Source organism: Chenopodium quinoa, unplaced genomic scaffold, assembly GCF_001683475.1.
Source record: "Chenopodium quinoa cultivar QQ74 unplaced genomic scaffold, ASM168347v1, whole genome shotgun sequence".
NCBI lineage: Eukaryota > Viridiplantae > Streptophyta > Magnoliopsida > Caryophyllales > Amaranthaceae > Chenopodium > Chenopodium quinoa.
The window spans coordinates 746,305-763,614 of record NW_018742556.1 but is presented as its reverse complement, the minus strand read 5'-3'; the positions used below and the strand labels follow the sequence as shown (position 1 = coordinate 763,614).

At 38.6% G+C, this 17,310-nt stretch overlaps 3 protein-coding genes across 5 annotated transcripts; 1 reads left to right on the top strand and 2 right to left on the bottom strand.

Annotated features, from left to right (window-relative positions):
- Positions 1-397: 397 nt before the first annotated feature.
- LOC110720373 (LEAF RUST 10 DISEASE-RESISTANCE LOCUS RECEPTOR-LIKE PROTEIN KINASE-like 2.7) lies at positions 398-3,374 on the bottom strand. Its single transcript, XM_021899396.1, has one exon. It carries the CDS (start codon positions 2,190-2,192, stop codon positions 1,323-1,325), a length of 870 nt encoding a protein of 289 aa, XP_021755088.1. The 5' UTR covers positions 2,193-3,374; the 3' UTR covers positions 398-1,322.
- On the bottom strand, positions 3,323-6,159 carry LOC110720306 (LEAF RUST 10 DISEASE-RESISTANCE LOCUS RECEPTOR-LIKE PROTEIN KINASE-like 2.7). The gene is made up of 2 exons (XM_021899308.1): positions 5,685-6,159; positions 3,323-4,011 (listed from the first exon to the last, which is right to left on the bottom strand). Exons 1-2 carry the CDS (start codon positions 6,157-6,159, stop codon positions 3,323-3,325), a joined length of 1,164 nt encoding a protein of 387 aa, XP_021755000.1.
- Positions 6,160-7,427: 1,268 nt separating this feature from the next.
- LOC110720366 lies at positions 7,428-9,450 on the top strand. 3 transcript variants are annotated; one of them, XM_021899386.1, is made up of 2 exons: positions 7,428-8,776; positions 8,867-9,450. In XM_021899386.1, the coding sequence occupies exons 1-2, from the start codon at positions 7,699-7,701 to the stop codon at positions 9,109-9,111; spliced, it is 1,323 nt and encodes a 440-aa protein (XP_021755078.1). In that variant the 5' UTR covers positions 7,428-7,698; the 3' UTR covers positions 9,112-9,450. The 3 variants fall into 3 exon arrangements, with proteins under 3 accessions (XP_021755078.1, XP_021755080.1, XP_021755079.1); XM_021899388.1 differs by having other exon boundaries at positions 7,431-8,776; positions 9,093-9,450; XM_021899387.1 differs by having other exon boundaries at positions 7,434-9,016; positions 9,093-9,450.
- The last annotated feature ends 7,860 nt before the right edge of the window (positions 9,451-17,310 follow it).

Here is a 17,310-nt window from a genome sequence, read left to right as displayed (position 1 = left end):
TTCATCTGTGTACTTGTAAAGGCTGTAGTTTAAGGTGGTATTGAACAAATTATCCGGGCAGGGAGTATTCCAGAAGTCTTTTGGAGCGACATCAATAGTATGTGAGCTTGGATCCATCCTTAGAAGAAGGTATTTCTCGGATGACTGTGTCACTGAAATTTCACCATATTCATTGCTGCAGTTGAGCTTATAGCCAGGATAGCCACAGTAATCTGGGCGGGTATCATCGTCATAAAAAGGGTAGCCTATGTCGTTTAAATCACCACACTGAATCAGCTTTTTGCATTCTTCGTATTTGCTAGCCTCGACAGACATATGGAATAGGATCAAGAGGAAGATGATGATCATGAGGAAGAAAGATGATTGAAAACAGAGCTTCATCTTTCTTAGTCTTAGAGAAGGTTTGATGGAGAAAGGAGAAGAGTTTTAATTTTGTTGGCCTTATTTGATAACTTATTCAAGGAGAACTACAATTTTTAAAGATGGCTCTTAAAGAATAATCAATGATATAAGTCAAGTTAACAAAAGCATCCTCTCAAATGAAGTCAGAAAATTGGAAAAAAAAAAAAAAAAAAAGAATTGTAAGCTTATTTTTTTTTGAATAAGGGTGGCTCCTAGGAATTGTAGATTACCAGGGCTGTGCAGATTTTTTTCACTACAAATGTGACCGGACTGATGGCTTTTCATGGGTACGGCCTGGCCGGCTGGCCGGTTGGTAATCAGCTCTATAGTCTATATGCATTATTAAAATCTGAAAGTATAGACGTACACAAAAATTCAACAGTTACCCAGTTATGACCTACGGAATACGTAGTATCACAGTGAATTAGAGATACCAACTTTAATTCCTTTTACTTTTTGACAGAAAAAGAGAAGCTTCCTGTCAAACGCGGGTTTAGTAACAAAAATTCTTTTTAGCGAGGCAAGAAATTTTTGTAGTCTTGACTAGTTTACCTAAGATAATTATACATAATACAAAGTCCCACAAATCCTTATTGGTTTACCTTTAGATATTTATGACTAGTCTTACAAATCTTTATCTAGGATGTCGGTGTCTTCGAGAGTGCACATTTTCTAGGTAAATTCCTCTCTTCCTACACATGCTAAGGTAGCCAAAATAAATAACCCCAACTCTTGACGATCTATTTCCCGTCTTTAGATATAACACCTAAGGAAGTCCCTATCATGCATGTCCAACCATCTAGAACTAAGACAGTGGCTGGTTTATTTACCAGGAAACAATGCAATTCCATACTAATTCAATTCCAATACTTCCCCACCCTACACAAACACACGCACGCGCATACACACAGCAAAACATGCTAAACATCACATCTCAAGAAGGTAGTAACAAATACCTTAAGCAACCTAATATAAAGATCATAAAAAATAAAGATAAAAATTAAAAATATGTAAGTGCTCATACCATCACATCTGAAATTATGAACATCATCAGCGCAATAGCAAGTGAATCTACTCAGATTAGTATTATACCCACACTCCCCACTTGATCCACGACAATCATCACATAAGTCATCGTTTGCAATCCACTCTAACTCAAAACCACTCTGTAGAGCTGCATGTAAGCTTGACATATCGGTTATATTTGCAGCAACAGATCTGTAAACTGGGACAGATACATTACTTCTGCATAAACCCGGTGGGATATGACCAAGGTAGGACTCCAATACTTCAGTCATAAAGTAACCCATACCATTGTTTGTGTTAGTACAAGAAAACTGATTTCTTGAAGCTGGATATTCATTAGAACACTCATAAAAAAGGGTAACATTTTCGTTTGCAGTTGTGTAACTGAAAAGGCTGTAGTTTAAGCTAGTATCAGACAAGTTTGGTGGACAGACACCATCCCAGTAGTCTTCTCGAGCAACAGAGATAGTATGTGAATCTAGACTAACATGTAAAAGGTAATATTTCTCAGGTGAGGATGTTTTCAATGAGATTTCTGGCATATTGTTTTCATCACTGCAACTGACCTTAAAGCCAGGATGACCACAATATGCAGGGCGATATTGATCATCATAGAAAGGGTAGCCTAGGCTGATATTTCCACATTCAATAGTCCTTTTACATTCTTCATATTTAACTCCATTGGCATCAATGAACTTCAGAGGTCGGATTAAGGGGAAGATGATGAGAATGTAGAAGCAGCAGGATGGAAAAGACAGCTTCATCTTTGAGAGTTATGGAGAGATTAAGGAGAAAGGAGGAAGAGTTTCGGTAAAACCTCAAGAAAGAAGGTTTCGAACAACATATATGAGTCTAGGATCTTTGAACCCTCTCCATAAAAGAACTTAGAGATAAAACAAAAGCTTTGGTATTAGGTGATGCAAGGATTTTGGAGGCTTTCTCCATGGCAGATATTTAATCAATTTCTTCTTTGGGGAGAAGCATTGTTTAGATTCAAAGTGCATTTAATGAACTTAAATGTTCAGTACACCAAGTACAAAACTTTGACTCTGTATTTTTGCTAATATACTACTGGCTGCTAAAACCATGTGTTCTCCCATTTTAGTACTTGTAATTCATTATAAAAACAAGTTGGTATTCCAAATTATCCAACTGGGAATATTTTAGTTCTATGTTTAGATAGCTACTAAAATATACCTAAAAGCAGACGCATTAATTTTTTTTAAAAAAAATATAAAAAAAATTGCTACTGGTTATTAGACATAACTGACAATAAATATTGTATCTCACAAGTTTCATCAAGGTAGTAAGGTACGGAGTAAAATTCAAAGATATGTACTTCCTGTTAAATCCTACCCTCACTTGAGCACCTTATTCACCACAAACGCTATGATGCTTACTGTGTTCCCTACTATTCACTGCTAAATCATCTCTGTTGCAACGCCATTAACATTGGATCTGGCGTAACTTCTACACCTGGAGCTACTAAGGTTTTTTTTTTTTTTTTTTTTTGTTTTTTAATTTTTAAGTAATTCGGGAAATTGTACTCCTAGAATTGCCTAGAAGATAATTATCAAGCAAATTCCTTTTAAAAATAAGAAAAAAAGGAAGGCATCACTTAAAACAGGTCAGAATTATTAACACTTAAAAGACTTCAGTGAAAAAAGGTATTCTCAATTGGTTTTAAAATTTAAACTATTTTACAGTTGGTAATAAGCATGATCTTCAAAACATATAGCCTTTTTCTATATGGCTTGATCGCCTTATTGATATTAGTCGTCAAAAATACCCAATGAGCTGAGTTCCGACACCATATCCAATAAAATAAACCGGCAACTAAATCCCATAAATTTTCTTCTCCAAAGTCTATTAAAAATTATGAAAGTACTCTATATCACATCTTAATACTCCATAGTAAACTACTGAAACTTGGTTGAGTTGAACTATCAAACATACCTGATGGGGTAGGACATTCTGATGCATAAGGTTGGTCAGGGCAAAAGCAAGTGAATTTATTTCCGTGGAGATCATTCCCACACTGACCACCTGACTCTACACACGTCTTGCATTGATCATCGTTCACTTTCCACTGTAATTTAAAACCATCACGCAAAGCCTTAAGAACAGAGGCTTTGTCAATCTTTAATTCTGGAGCTAGTGTTTTGAGAATTGGTATGTTTACCACACTCCTACACCCTATATTAGGAGTATACACCCCAGTTTTGAAACAGACATCAATAAAGGAACCACTTTCGTTGCAAACACTGTAACCTAGAAAGCCCAAACTTATCATGGACGCAATAGGGCAGTCATAGCAGAGAGTCAAATAGACGGGGTTAAAGGGATACTCGAAGGGGCTGTTATTGATGCTGGTGTTTACCAGGGATGAAGGGCAAAGATCATCCCAAAAGTCATCTCTTGCCACTATAAGCTTATGTGCTTCAGCATCAGCTTTTAAGAATCTATATTTCTGAGATGTGATGGTAATGATTGGAACATCATTGCCAAGGCATTGAAGCTCATATCCAGGTAGGCCACAATATGGTGCCCTATTCTCTCCCCAGAAGGGATACCTTAAATTTTCTACGACACCACAGTTAAAAGGTTGACTGCAGTTTAAGAAATGCTCATCATAGGAGCTTATGAATTTTGAGGAGCTGATTACTAGTATGAAGAAATTGAGAGTAATTAATGAAAGAGATCTGGAAAGCTGGTGCTTCATTCTGTATGAAGCTCATGAAAGAAACTAGACGATGAGTATTTTGTTTATGAAATGAAAGGAATAGATTATTGACTCATTCACTTCAATATAAGTCATTAATTTTGCCCTGAAGAAAGATCAGTAAATCTGACTATTTTGTTTTATCTTTGAAAATTTTGCCTTGATAATTCTAGGGAAGAACTAACTGGAGTCTAAGAAAAATTAGTACTCCGTCGAATAGAATTGTCAACTCACATTTGCTTTTGCCCGTTTTATTTCTACTTTGTTAGGGTTGAGGATTTTTTTCAAGTAAAAGACTCGAATAGGTGCAGTTCCACATACTGGACTAAATTATTTTTGCAAGAAATTTCATTTATCTTACTGTAGTTTCTGTTGTAAGAACTAGCAAAAACTTAGGAGTTGGGAGGCTCTTTGCACCAAAGCGTTGAGCAAGGCCAACAAATCATGATTTAAAATTAGGTCACACTTTCTACCCCTGCCTCAATTGAAGTTAGTTGTCCCTTAATCCTGGAGACTGCAAAATTGGCTGAACACACCATGTGTCCATGTCACAAACTGGTCAACTTTCCTTCTTCATCTGATACTAGTGAACTCATCAGACTTTTCATTCTACCTCAATATCCATGTTATATATATAACACTACCGCGTGGTTTACTCGACATTTGACAATTCAACATGGGTACTGGTCCTTGATAGTTCAAACATGGGTATGGGTACTTGACATTACATCGCATAAAAAAAAGAACATGCAAATTGCTCATAAAGTAGTAGCTTAGATCCTAGGTGACAAAGTTGATAACTGGCCACTCTTCTCAAGAATTTGTTGACTATTACGCTTCTCGGTTAGGGAAAACATAACTTAATCGTGAAAGGAAGCATATGCTATAAAAGGCTTATTGAGTATAAAAGTTGATGTCAATTACATGACTTCTGCCTAAAGTCCAATGAAATATATATCTTATGCTGGAAGAACAATTATTTTACTTTTATGAGGTGAAGTAGGTTGGACTGAACAAAGAAAGAAAAAACTAACAAGTAACATCATAGTTTGTTAAGAGAAATTAATCACATACCTACCACCATGAGAATTAGGGCAAGAGAAGATTTCTAAGCTGACAAAGTCAAACTTCTGAGTAGTTCAACTAATACATATGCTTATACACTGGATTCAACCAATCCCAAGGAGGGGAACATGGGTAAAACAACGATCAAAATGAAAGAAAACCAGGATCCAGAACTTAGACAAATTGTTTTGAAGTTGTTTAGTCAAAAATGAGGTTTTAACACCTGTATTTTCTGATTAGAACACACGATGGACATAGGGATACAGCCTTTGGGTGGACAAAAATCGAATTATTAGTCTCATACACTTAGCATATCCTAGAGTAAATCTAATGATTTAAGAATAAAAAACACTAGGCTATATACCAGCAGCAGATGATTTCTGACTTTAATTAACAGCCAGTTTTATATGCACATACTGTACATAAACACATACCAATGCAATGCATTCGATTTAGTGCGAAAACATACCTGATTTAGCAGAAGATATTGAGTTGTTGCATGGTGTATCTCCAATACTTCCATCTAGGCAAAGACATGATATCTTATTTTTACTAAGATCAAAACCACATCTACCCTTTGATGCTTCACATTCAACACATAAATCTTCACCCTGAACCTTATAGATTGCTTCAAACCCTTTCCCAATGATTTGACTCGAACTCCACTTCCTTATTTGTGCAGCTGAAGAATCAACAACTGGGACCACAATGCTAGCAAAACACCCACTTGGGCCGATCGCTCCTTCTACCGGATAACCATCAGTGTCATTAGTACCATAGATTTTGCAAGTAAATTGACTAGGATTAGGCGTATAAGGAGGGGGGCACCCGTATAGAACCGTAAGATTACGGGATCCAGGCGCATAATCAAATAGCTCGGGATCGATAGTGGTGTTTATAAATTTCTGCATGCAAATTCCTTGAAGAAAATCCTCCCTGGCCATCTTCAGAACTTGTGTATTTTGATTGATGTCAAGGACATGATATTTCATACCCTTGCTTTGTATAGTAGTGGTAGCATTGTTTTCGCAACTGAGCTCTAAGTCCGGGAATCCACATTCCTTCGGCCTAGTGTCGCCCCCCCAGAAGGGAAACCCAGCTTTGACATTGCCACACCTGAAGTAATTCCCACAGCTATCATACAATTGTAGGTCACTGCCAAAACAGGTTGGAAAACAGAAAATAACCAAGAATATGATGTGCCATATTGTTTGGGAAATAAACACATGCAACTGAAAGAATTTCATATCAAAGGATCATAAGAATTAGATGAAGAAAAAAAAAATGTTTGAAAGATGGTAGGTTATGTAAGCAGAGGAATGATGCATAAATGATTGATAATTAATTACTTATGAAGGAGGGAAATTTTTTCAAAGGAAAAAATGGTTTTGGTAATTGTTTTTTGACCAACAAGCGCCAGAACAGTATTTTTTGTTGTCTTGCGTGTGTAACACTAGCCAGCAGTATAGATGGGCAGAAATATCAAATGTAACAAGAAAATATACATATTAGGTGAAGTGGAATCTTTATTAGTTCCAGCTACCAAACAAACATCATAGAAATATACGTATTATATAATTTACAATTGACAATTTAAAAAAGTAGGCTTAATCTATATAGTTAAAAGATCTTGCAGATTAAAAATGTGGAAGATTGGACAAATGCAGGTTAGGATAGTAATCCTATTCCGGGTGATACAAACACATCGATGGCTTTTACATGCTTTTTCATTGCATTATTATAATATTGAAGAAAACAAAATCTTTATTTAAAGATTAGAAAAAGTAGAAAAAGAACCTCATGGAAACTAGGGCCTCCACCATACAACCCGTGGGTAATTGGTATACGTGCATGGCGTACGACTAGTGTAAGAGTGTGTGTTGTGCACGTGCTGCTTAAAAACTTCTTGAAATTATTTAGATTCTAAATTTTTACATACACCTTATACACACAATATACTCTTATACGTACATGATATAACCAATTACATTCGCTAAAAGGTGGGAATAAATTCACAATTACAATTGTAAAAATTAGATAACTTCAACAAAACATTCAAATTGGTAAATTGGGTCACTTGAGTAATTAAAAATAATGGTGGAACGTAATATTTTGTGCCTCTTAACAAGGTTAAAAAATCTACTTATAAATATAATTCTTTGTAATTTGAAGATCTTTTTCACCAAGTATAATATCTAAGCCTTTGCTTTGAAATTTTCAAGCTTTTGTATCAATCATATTAAGATATAGTTAGGAAATATCCTAAGATTTGGTGAATATATTTAGATTTACTAGGATAATAATTGTTTCCTTGATTGTGTCGATTTCCCTAAGCTAGCAGGACATGTTTTTAGGTAGGCTTAGGAATCTTCTGCATTGTATTATATATAGGCTGCTTATGATATTAATCAAACCAAGCTAAATTTCACGACTTTACATGGTATCAGGCCAAAGTCTTTGATTTTTTTTTTCTTTCATTAATCATGGCTGGAGGTGATGAAACACCACCACCACCTACAAAAATCGAGCCAAATTCCCCATATTACCTCGGGTCGCAAGATCGACCAGGGGATTTTATTACTCCTACACGCCTCACAGCAGACAACTATGACTCTTGGGCTGCTGACATTCAAACGGCGTTGGAAGCTCGGAGGAAGTTCGACTTTCTTGATGGAACAATCAACAAACCATCACCTCCTTGCACGAAATCTGATTGGACGACAATTAATGCTATGCTAATTTCTTGGATTACAAATACGATTGATCCACAATTAAAATCCTCTTTGTCAAAATTTCGAGAAGCTAAACCCTTTTGGGATCACCTCAAACAACGCTTCTCTCAAACTAATGGCCCCCGAATTCAGCAACTTCGTTCGTCAATTGCTAAGTGCGAACAGAGCAAATTAATGATTGTTTCTGAGTACTTTGGCAAATTACATATTCTGTGGCAGGAGCTGGATCGTCATGAGCCTCTGATTTCTTGCTCTTGCTGTGCTTCGTGTTCAGCTGGCAGATTACATGAAGAACGCCGAGCACAAGCACGTTTACATGATTTTTTAATGGGTTTGTACCCTGATTATTACTCTTCACTCCGCACAAATATATTGTCTCAGGATCCTCTTCCAAGCCTTGACAGAGCTTATCAATTGGTGACTCAAGAAGAACGAGTTCGCACTTCACGATTGGAGGCCGAAATCAAGGCTGACTCGAAGCCGACAGAAGCTGTGGGCTTTGCGGTTCGAGCAAATCCTGATCGTGGCAGAGGACGGGATAAACCCGTGTGTTCGAAGTGTCGTAAAACAGGACATGAGGCTTCATCTTGCTGGGCTGACAAGATTTGTAACCACTGCAAGAAGCAGGGTCACCCTGAAACTCACTGTTATGAGCTTGTGGGTAGGACCGATGCTAAGAGATCTTCTTCCACAGGCCAAGGACGAGGACAAGTTCGTGCTAATGCTGCTACAAGTGGTAGTGTGTCTTCTTCATCATCAAATTCTTCTGTTTCGGCCTTAGGGAAGCTATTCACACCGGAGCAATGGAAAGCCATTGCGGGGGTTGTCGGTAATGCTAATATTCCCGATAATAGATTGACCGATAAGTTTGATGTTTCATCTTGGATCATTGATACCGGTGCCACACATCATGTTACAGGGGATTCCTCTTGGTTGTTTGACACTCAAAAACTTGACTGCCCTGTTGGTTTGCCGAACGGGTCACAAGTGGTGGCTACCTTGGTCGGATCCGTTTACTTATCGGATAAAATTACACTTACTGGAGTTCTTTATGTTCCCACTTTAAGTTGTAATTTACTTTCTGTTTCTTTAATGATGATTTACGAACTATTGTTCAATTTGATTCACATGTTTGTGCTATACAGGACCAAGCGAAGGAGCTGATTGGAGCGGGGATTAAGAGAGACGGACTGTACTACTTTAGCAAACCGAAATTTGTGTCCTCTGTGGAAGCAACATCGTCTTTGGAGCTATGGCATCGTCGGCTCGGTCATCCTTCGGAAAAAGTAGTTAAGTTAATTCCTTGTGTTAGTAGTAGTAAAGAGCATTTAAATAATGGTTGTGAAGTATGTATGCATGCTAAACATCCAAGAGACAAATTTCCTTTAAGTGATAATAAAGCTTCTCGAATATTTGAAAAAGTACATTGTGATTTGTGGGGTCCTTATAGACATGTTTCATCTTGTGGAGCTCGTTATTTTTTAACAATAGTTGACGATTATTCAAGAGTTGTTTGGATTTATTTGTTGGTTGATAAAGTAGAAGTATTTCAAATGTTTATGTCTTTTGTTGCTATGGTTGATCGTCAATTCTCTCAAACAATAAAAGTGGTCCAAAGTGACAATGGGACTGAGTTTAATTGTTTACGTGATTATTTCAATGCCACTGGAATTTTATTTCAAACATCTTGTGTTGGGACTCCGCAACATAATGGACGAGTTGAGAGAAAACATAAACATATTTTGAATGTTGGGAGGGCATTACGATTCCAAGCAAAATTGCCTAATTATTTTTGGGGAGAGTGTGTCCTTACGGCTGCTCACTTAATCAATCGCACCCCCACTCCTCTTTTGCAGAATAAAACTCCTTTTGAGGTACTTTTTGGCAAATCACCTTTGTATGATGCTCTTCGTACTTTTGGTTGTTTGTGCTTTGCTCATAATCAGAAAACTAAGGGAGATAAGTTCGCTAGTCGTAGCCGAAAGTGTATCTTTGTTGGATACCCGTTCGGAAAGAAGGGTTGGAGATTGTTTGATTTGGAAAATAAAGAATTTTTTGACTCTCGAGACGTCAAATTTGCTGAGGAAGTATTTCCGTTTGAAAGTCCCGAAGTGGTGAATATCACAAATAATGAATATGATGCTTATGAAATTCATGAAGATTTTTCTGAAAATAATTTAAGGGAAGAACTTGGAGTTGGAGAACCATTCCAAGCTCATCAGTCCACTTCTCCAACGAGTCCAGCAAGCCCAGTAGCTTCTCAACCCACACAAGTGCATGGTGGGCCTTGAGTGAATCAGCCCACCAATTCTTCTGGTGAGTCCGCTGGAAAATCTGTGGCAGCTGGGTTGGACTCACAGCCCACGAATAATAGCTCTGGTGGGCCAGCACCGAATGAGGCCTCTTCCTTGGGTCCAGGATCTGGATCTGCAATAGATGGTTCAAATGTTCAAGAATTGGGCCGTGAATGTCGTGAGAAATTTCCTAATGTTAAGCATCGGGATTATGTGACACATACGGTTTTTGCTAATAGTCCGCACTCATCTCCTACTCCTTCCGGTCGCTCCTCAGGTACTCCTTATTCTTTAGCACATTACATTAATTGTGACAATTTTTCAAACAATTATCGTAGATTTCTTGCAGCTATTATTAAGGGTAAAGACCCAAAATCATTCAAAGAGGCGATGAAACATGATGGGTGGCGACAATCTATGAAGGAAGAAATTCGTGCTTTAGAGGATAACGGGACATGGACTCTAGAACATCTTCCTCCCGGGAAACGTGCTCTTGGCAGTCAATGGGTCTATAAGACCAAATATTTATCCAATGGTGATATTGAACGTCTTAAATCGAGATTGGTAGTGTTCGGTAATCATCAACAAGCGGGAATTGATTATGATGAGACTTTTGCTCCGGTGGCCAAGATGACCACCGTTCGTGCCTTTCTTGCAATAGCAGCTTCTAAAAATTGGGAGGTACATCAAATGGATGTTCATAATGCTTTTCTACATGGCGACCTACATGAAGAGGTTTACATGAAGCTTCCCCCCCGGGTTTGAAAGCCCAGATCCTTCTTTGGTATGCAGGTTGCGCAAGTCATTGTATGGCTTGAAACAAGCTCCTAGGTGTTGGTATGCAAAATTGACATCGGCCTTGAAACGATATGGTTTTAGGCAATCTTATTCTGATTATTCTCTCTTCACATACACTAATGGCAATACTCAAATAAATGTCTTAGTTTATGTTGATGATCTTGTTATTTCTGGGAATGATTCCGCTGCACTTAAGGTTTTCAAGGCATATCTTGGCGATTGCTTCAAAATGAAGGATCTCGGTCCTTTAAAATATTTTTTGGGCATTGAGGTGGCTCGGAGTTCGTCCGGATTTTTTTTGTGTCAACGGAAGTATACTTTGGATATTATCTCTGAGACAGGTTTACTGGGAGCAAAGCCTAGTGTGATTCCCATGGAACAAAATCATAGACTCGCCCATGCTAGTGGAGATTTTTTGCAGAATCCTGAGGCTTATCGTCGTCTAGTGGGACGGCTCATATATCTCGCGGTCACTCGACCGGATCTTGCCTACTCAGTTCATCCTATCACAGTTCATGCATGAACCACGCATAGAGCATTGGGAGGCAGCCTTGAGGGTTGTTCGTTATCTCAAAGGATCTCCCGGCCAAGGCATATTATTGCGCTCAGATAGTGAGCTCACTTTAGAGGGGTGGTGTGACTCAGATTGGGCGGCGTGTCCTCTAACACGACGCTCGTTGACAGGATGGCTAGTGTTTCTAGGAAAATCACCGATTTCTTGGAAAACTAAAAAGCAACCTACAGTATCTACATCTTTTGCAGAGGCGGAATACAGGTGCATGACTGGAGCCACTTGTGAATTAAAGTGGCTCAAGGGTTTATTGTTGAGCTTGGGTGTGCAACATCCTAAAGCTATTAAATTGTTCTGTGATAGTGAGTCAGCATTACATATTGCACGGAACCCTGTGTTTCATGAGCGTACGAAACACATAGAGGTGGATTGTCATTTTGTTCGCGATGCGATCAATGAAGGTTTGATTTCCCCGTCACATGTGTCTACTAAAGATCAATTGGCGGATATATTCACTAAAGCTCTCGACAAGGCTCAGTTTGATCATCTTCTTTCCAAGTTGGGCATTTACGACCCTAATGCTCCAACTTGGGGGGGGGGGGTATTAAGATATATTTAGGAAATATCCTAAGATTTGGTGAATGTATTTAGATTTACTAGGATAATAATTGTTTCCTTGATTGTGTCGATTTCCCTAAGCTAGCAGGACATTTTTTTAGGTAGGCTTAGGAATCTTCTGCATTGTATTATATATAGGCTGCTTATGATGTTAATCAAACCAAGCTAAATTTCACGACTTTACAAATCATCAAGGATTTGAGCAACTAGCGACTAGCGTACTCCAAGTAGGTTATTACTCCACAGAACATAAGAGCAGGCTTCAGCAACACGGTATACTAATACAGTGGCTTGAGTAAGTCAAAGACATAGCAGCCACACATCACACAAAACTAATTTGTGGACAGTATCCTCCATTACTAAATGTCAAATCTTTTCTTATTAGACAAATTCCCTTCACAAGAATTTCTTTCTTGCTTTTCAAATTGAAGGCCCACCAGAGTATAACTATCATTTAGGATGGAGGTAGCGATATGCTACCAATTAAACATGTTAATAAACGAGTATTAGAACTATTTAAAATGTAAACACCAAGAGGTTTTCCATTCATGAGACAAGTTAAGACGATATAAGGGAGAGCTAAGAGTGTAAGCTTACCAAGTGTGCAAGCAAAACAAGCAATAAAATTTAACATCAGCTCTTGGAAGTTGAAACAAGGGAAGAGGAGATCAACCAAATCCTGCATGATATATTATAACTTTGTAAGACTATGATTAAGACTATGTTCAGCAAAATCTTTTACTTAATGATGTAAACATAGTGATGCTCTTAGGGTTTTGCTTAGATGATCAGAAAAGTGCTCCTGTTTATGAGTTCATGCCTAGTGGATCTCTTAGAGAAATTTATATATGGGAGGAATAATTGTCATCCACTAATCTGGGAAATTCTATTCCAGATCTCAGTTGGGATAAGAAGGTTTAGAGTATTTGCACCAAGGTTGCAACACAAGAATATTGCATTTTGACATTAAGCCACACAACACTCTATTAGATGGAAATTTCGGCCCAAAAAAATATCGGACTTTAGCCTTGCTAAGTGGTGTGAGCGGAAAGAAAGTACTGAATCAATGTCAGTAGCAAGAGGAACAATAGGGTTAATTGCTCCTGACGTATTTCTCAAGAGTTTTGGGAGTGTGTCACACAAATCAGATGTTTATAGCTATGGAATGTTAGTTCTAGAAATGGTTGATTATAGAAACAACACATTTACTGAAGCTGAACATAACGAACAATATTTTCAACTTTGATATACAAGCAACCAATACAAATGCAAGAACATGATCACAAAGGGAGATTGGTAGGAGAAGAAAAAGATATACAAAGGAAGATGCTAGTGGTGATGGTGCATTCAAGCTAATCCTTTAAGCCGTCCGGCTATGAATAAGAATATAAGATGCTAGTGGTGATGGTGCATTCAAGCTAATCCTTCAAGCCGTCCGGCTATGAATAAGAATATAAGATGGTGGAAATGCTAGAAGGGCCTATTGAGACTTTACAAATTCCTCCAATGCCAACTGGCCCAACCCTGTCTTCTCCTTCATATCCACCTTGCCGGGTCCATATTCTTCAAAAATGCCTGTAATTACATCACTTGGGAATGGCATACAAGTTGTCTCCGAAATGATGATAACCATCAGCTACACTGATAGACTTCGGACATTAAATACAAGCAGCTAATCCGATTGTTGCTCTATAACTCTCTGTACACAACAATTTTCCTCTATTTTGGCCAAACTCACTATGCTAGTTCATTTCTATCCCATTAACCCAAGGAAAATTGAGGAAACACCAATCTATAGCTATCATATAGCAGGTTTTCTAAATGCAGTCAAGCGATGAACACTAGAAACAAACGTGTTCATACATTGACATGAACACTTAGAGGATTCACAAAAGGTAAAGTGTTCTACGGTTTTTAACGATTCTAAAATATAGCAATAGATTATCGCGACCACAGCAAGGGAAATTGTTAAGATAAGGAAGAATATCTTAGGGAATATATTTGATATATTTGTGTTTATACTATGATATCTTTAGGTAGGATAATATTTACTAAGATAAGATAGATATGAATTAGATTCCTACGTTGATTAGGTTTCTAAGATATGTGTATAAATATTGGATGAATGATGAATGAGAAGAGAGAGACTTTGAGATCAATTTATCATGGTATCAAGAGCCAGGGTAAGAATACAATTTTTTTTTGCCTTGAGTAAAATCTGAAATTAAACATACAATTTAATCGAACCATAGTTGAAGTCTGGGATCAAGTGATGGTCCGGGTAATATCATTACGCTTATACAATTGCGTGGTGAAAATTACGATGAATGGGCTCAAGCGATGCGAAAGTCTTTACTGGCTAAGCGTAAATTCGGCTTTGTAGATGGTACTATTGCAATGCCAAAGACGGATGCAAAGAAGATGGAGGATTGGATTGCTGTTCAGTCCATGTTAGTTTCTTGGATAACTAATACTCTTGACTCGAAGGTTCGATCGACCATTGGAGATTATGATGATGCGAGTGTCCTATGGCAAAATCTTAAGAACCGATTTTGTGTAGTTAGTGGCACCCGCGTTTGTCAACTGAAGACTGCTTTGGGAGCGTGTCAACAGTCTTCTACAGAGTCCGTAGCAGATTATTTCGGCAGGCTCTCGAAGATTTGGAAGGAGCTCTTGAATTATGTTCGGGTTCCTAAATGCGGATGTGGGAAGTGTGAGTGTAACATTGTTACACAGGTAGAAAGTATTAGAGAAGAAGACTACCTGCATTATTTTTTGATAGGCTTGGGCGCACACTACGCAGCGATTCGGGCTCAACTACTTGCACAATCACCTTTGCCAAGTGTGGATGTTGCTTACCAAAATGTAGCAATGGCGGAAAGACTGCGAGATGGGAGTATGAAGGTAGAGAATGCTGTGGCGTTTAAGGTGGACAAGGCAAAGCCAAAATATGAGGATAACAGTGACAAGTTTTGCAATCATTGTAATCGCATAGGCCATGACGAGAGTGGGTGTTTTCAGATCATTGGTTACCCCGAGTGGTGGGGGGACCGTGGTCGTGGAGGAAGAGGCAGAGGCCGTGGTGGAGGTCGTGGTGGCCGGGGAGGAGCACGCAATTCTGGCAGCAACTCGGCATCTACTTCATCACAGCAGCAGTCCGTGAGAGCCAACAAGGTTGGTGGTTCGTCACAACAACAATCGCAAGCCCCCTCGACTGATGATGCAGCAGCTAGTTTGGTAAGACAAATAAAATACCTTGGATTGTGGATACAGGTGCATCAAACCATGTTTCATGTGATTTAACGTTGTTTAAGAACGTGAAGAAAATCCAAAATTGTCCCGTAGGTTTTCCAGACGGAAAGTCGGCTAATGCGGATCAATTAGGAACGGTGATATTGCCGGGTGGTTTACAACTTGAGAACGTGCTTTACGTGCCTCAATTAACTTGCAATTTAATTTCTGTGACTCAATTAAATGATGAATCCAAGTGTATGATGCAATTTACTAACAAAATATGTGTTATACAGGACCCGCAGACGAGGAAGGTGATTGGTGTGGGTGAACGCGAGGATGGACTGTATATATTCCGGGGTGTGCCTCAAGTGAAGGTTCTAGCAGTAGAAGGAGATTCTTCGTTCGACTTATGACATCAACGGTTGGGACATCCCTCAGATTCAGTTTTGAGAAATATTCCACATGTGAGTAGCTCTTCTAGGAAAAATAATAAAATTTGTGATGTTTGTCCTCGTGCAAAACAATCTAGGAGTAGTTTTCCAATTAGTGAAAATAAAGCAAGTCGTATATTTGAACTTGTGCATATTGATTTATGGGGTTCGTATAAAATACCAGCCTCATGTGGTGCCCGTTATTTTTTAACAATAGTTGATGATTTTTCTAGAGGTGTATGGATTTATTTATTGAAAAATAAAACAGAGGTCGAATTAATGTTTTTGAATTTTGTTGCAATGGTGAAAAGACAATTTGATCATGTTATTAAAATTGTTAGGAGTGATAATGGCACAGAATTTAATAACTTGAAGGATTATTTTCATCATAATGGCATGATTTTCGAAACTTCTTGTGTGGGAACCCCGCAACAAAATGGGAGAGTAGAGAGAAAACATCAACGTATATTGAATGTAGCTCGGGCTTTAAGATTTCAAGGGAATTTGCCATTAAAATTTTGGGGTGAGTGTGTTTTAGCGGCATGTCATTTAATTAATAGAACTCCAACTCCTTTACTTGATAACAAAACCCCTTTTGAAATATTATTCAATAAACCACCGACGTATGAATATATTAAAGTATTTGGTTGTTTGTGTTATGCTCACAATCAAAAGACCAAGGGAGATAAATTTGCAAGTCGTAGTCGACGATGTATTTTTTTGGGATATCCATTTGGTAAAAAGGGTTGGAGAGTTCTAGATTTGGAAAACGGGGAGATATTTGTGTCCCGTGATGTAAGATTTTTTTAGAGTACTTTCCCATATATTGAAGATTTGGTAAAGGAAAAATCGGGGGTACATGAGCACTTACAGTTTGGGGCACTAGAGGATGTTTGTAGTGATGACGAGGGGTGGGGTGCAACACATGAGGAGCCCGGGGTGCAGCACCAACAACCCGTAGCCCAGCACCGGCCAGAGGGTGCTGGAGATGCCGCACAGCCCCAGGACAACGCTAACCAGCCCGCAGCAACACCAGCGGACGCTGGCAGGGAGTGTGGGAGTGACGGGCAGCAGCTAGGCACTGAGCAGCAGCGGCAGTGTCATGAGGGGCGTGCCGAGCCCGTGCTCGTGGGGAGGGGAGTGTTGAGGACTTGGGGAAAGGTAAACGACCAAAGATACCAAACACTAAATATCGAGATTTTGTCACTCACACAATACGGAAATACAGTCCATCATCAAGTACATCGACTCCTATATTATCTTCCTCAGGTACTCCTTATCCTCTCACATATTTTGTTGATTGCTCACGTTTTTCTGAGAAACATAAAAAGTATATTGCAGCTATAACAGCAGGGAACGAGCCTAGATCTTTCAAAGAGGCAATGAAACATGCAGGCTGGCGAGATGCGATGGCTGCAGAGATAAGAGCTCTAGAAGAGCAAGGCACTTGGGTACTTCAGAAACTTCCACCAGGGAA

Excerpts from the sequence above, each read along its gene's own strand:
- LOC110720373 (XM_021899396.1), bottom strand. The coding sequence starts at position 2,192 with ATGAAGCTGTCTTTTCCATCCTGCTGCTTCTACATTCTCATCATCTTC.
- LOC110720306 (XM_021899308.1), bottom strand. The coding sequence starts at position 6,159 with ATGGCCAGGGAGGATTTTCTTCAAGGAATTTGCATGCAGAAATTTATA. Across the intron at positions 4,012-5,684 it reads AATATCTTCTGCTAAATCAG|AAAATTTAAGGTATCCCTTC; the intron begins GTATGTTTTCGC and ends GTGGTGTCGTAG.
- LOC110720366 (XM_021899386.1), top strand. The coding sequence starts at position 7,699 with ATGGCTGGAGGTGATGAAACACCACCACCACCTACAAAAATCGAGCCA. Across the intron at positions 8,777-8,866 it reads AGCCATTGCGGGGGTTGTCG|GGGATTCCTCTTGGTTGTTT; the intron begins GTAATGCTAATA and ends ATCATGTTACAG.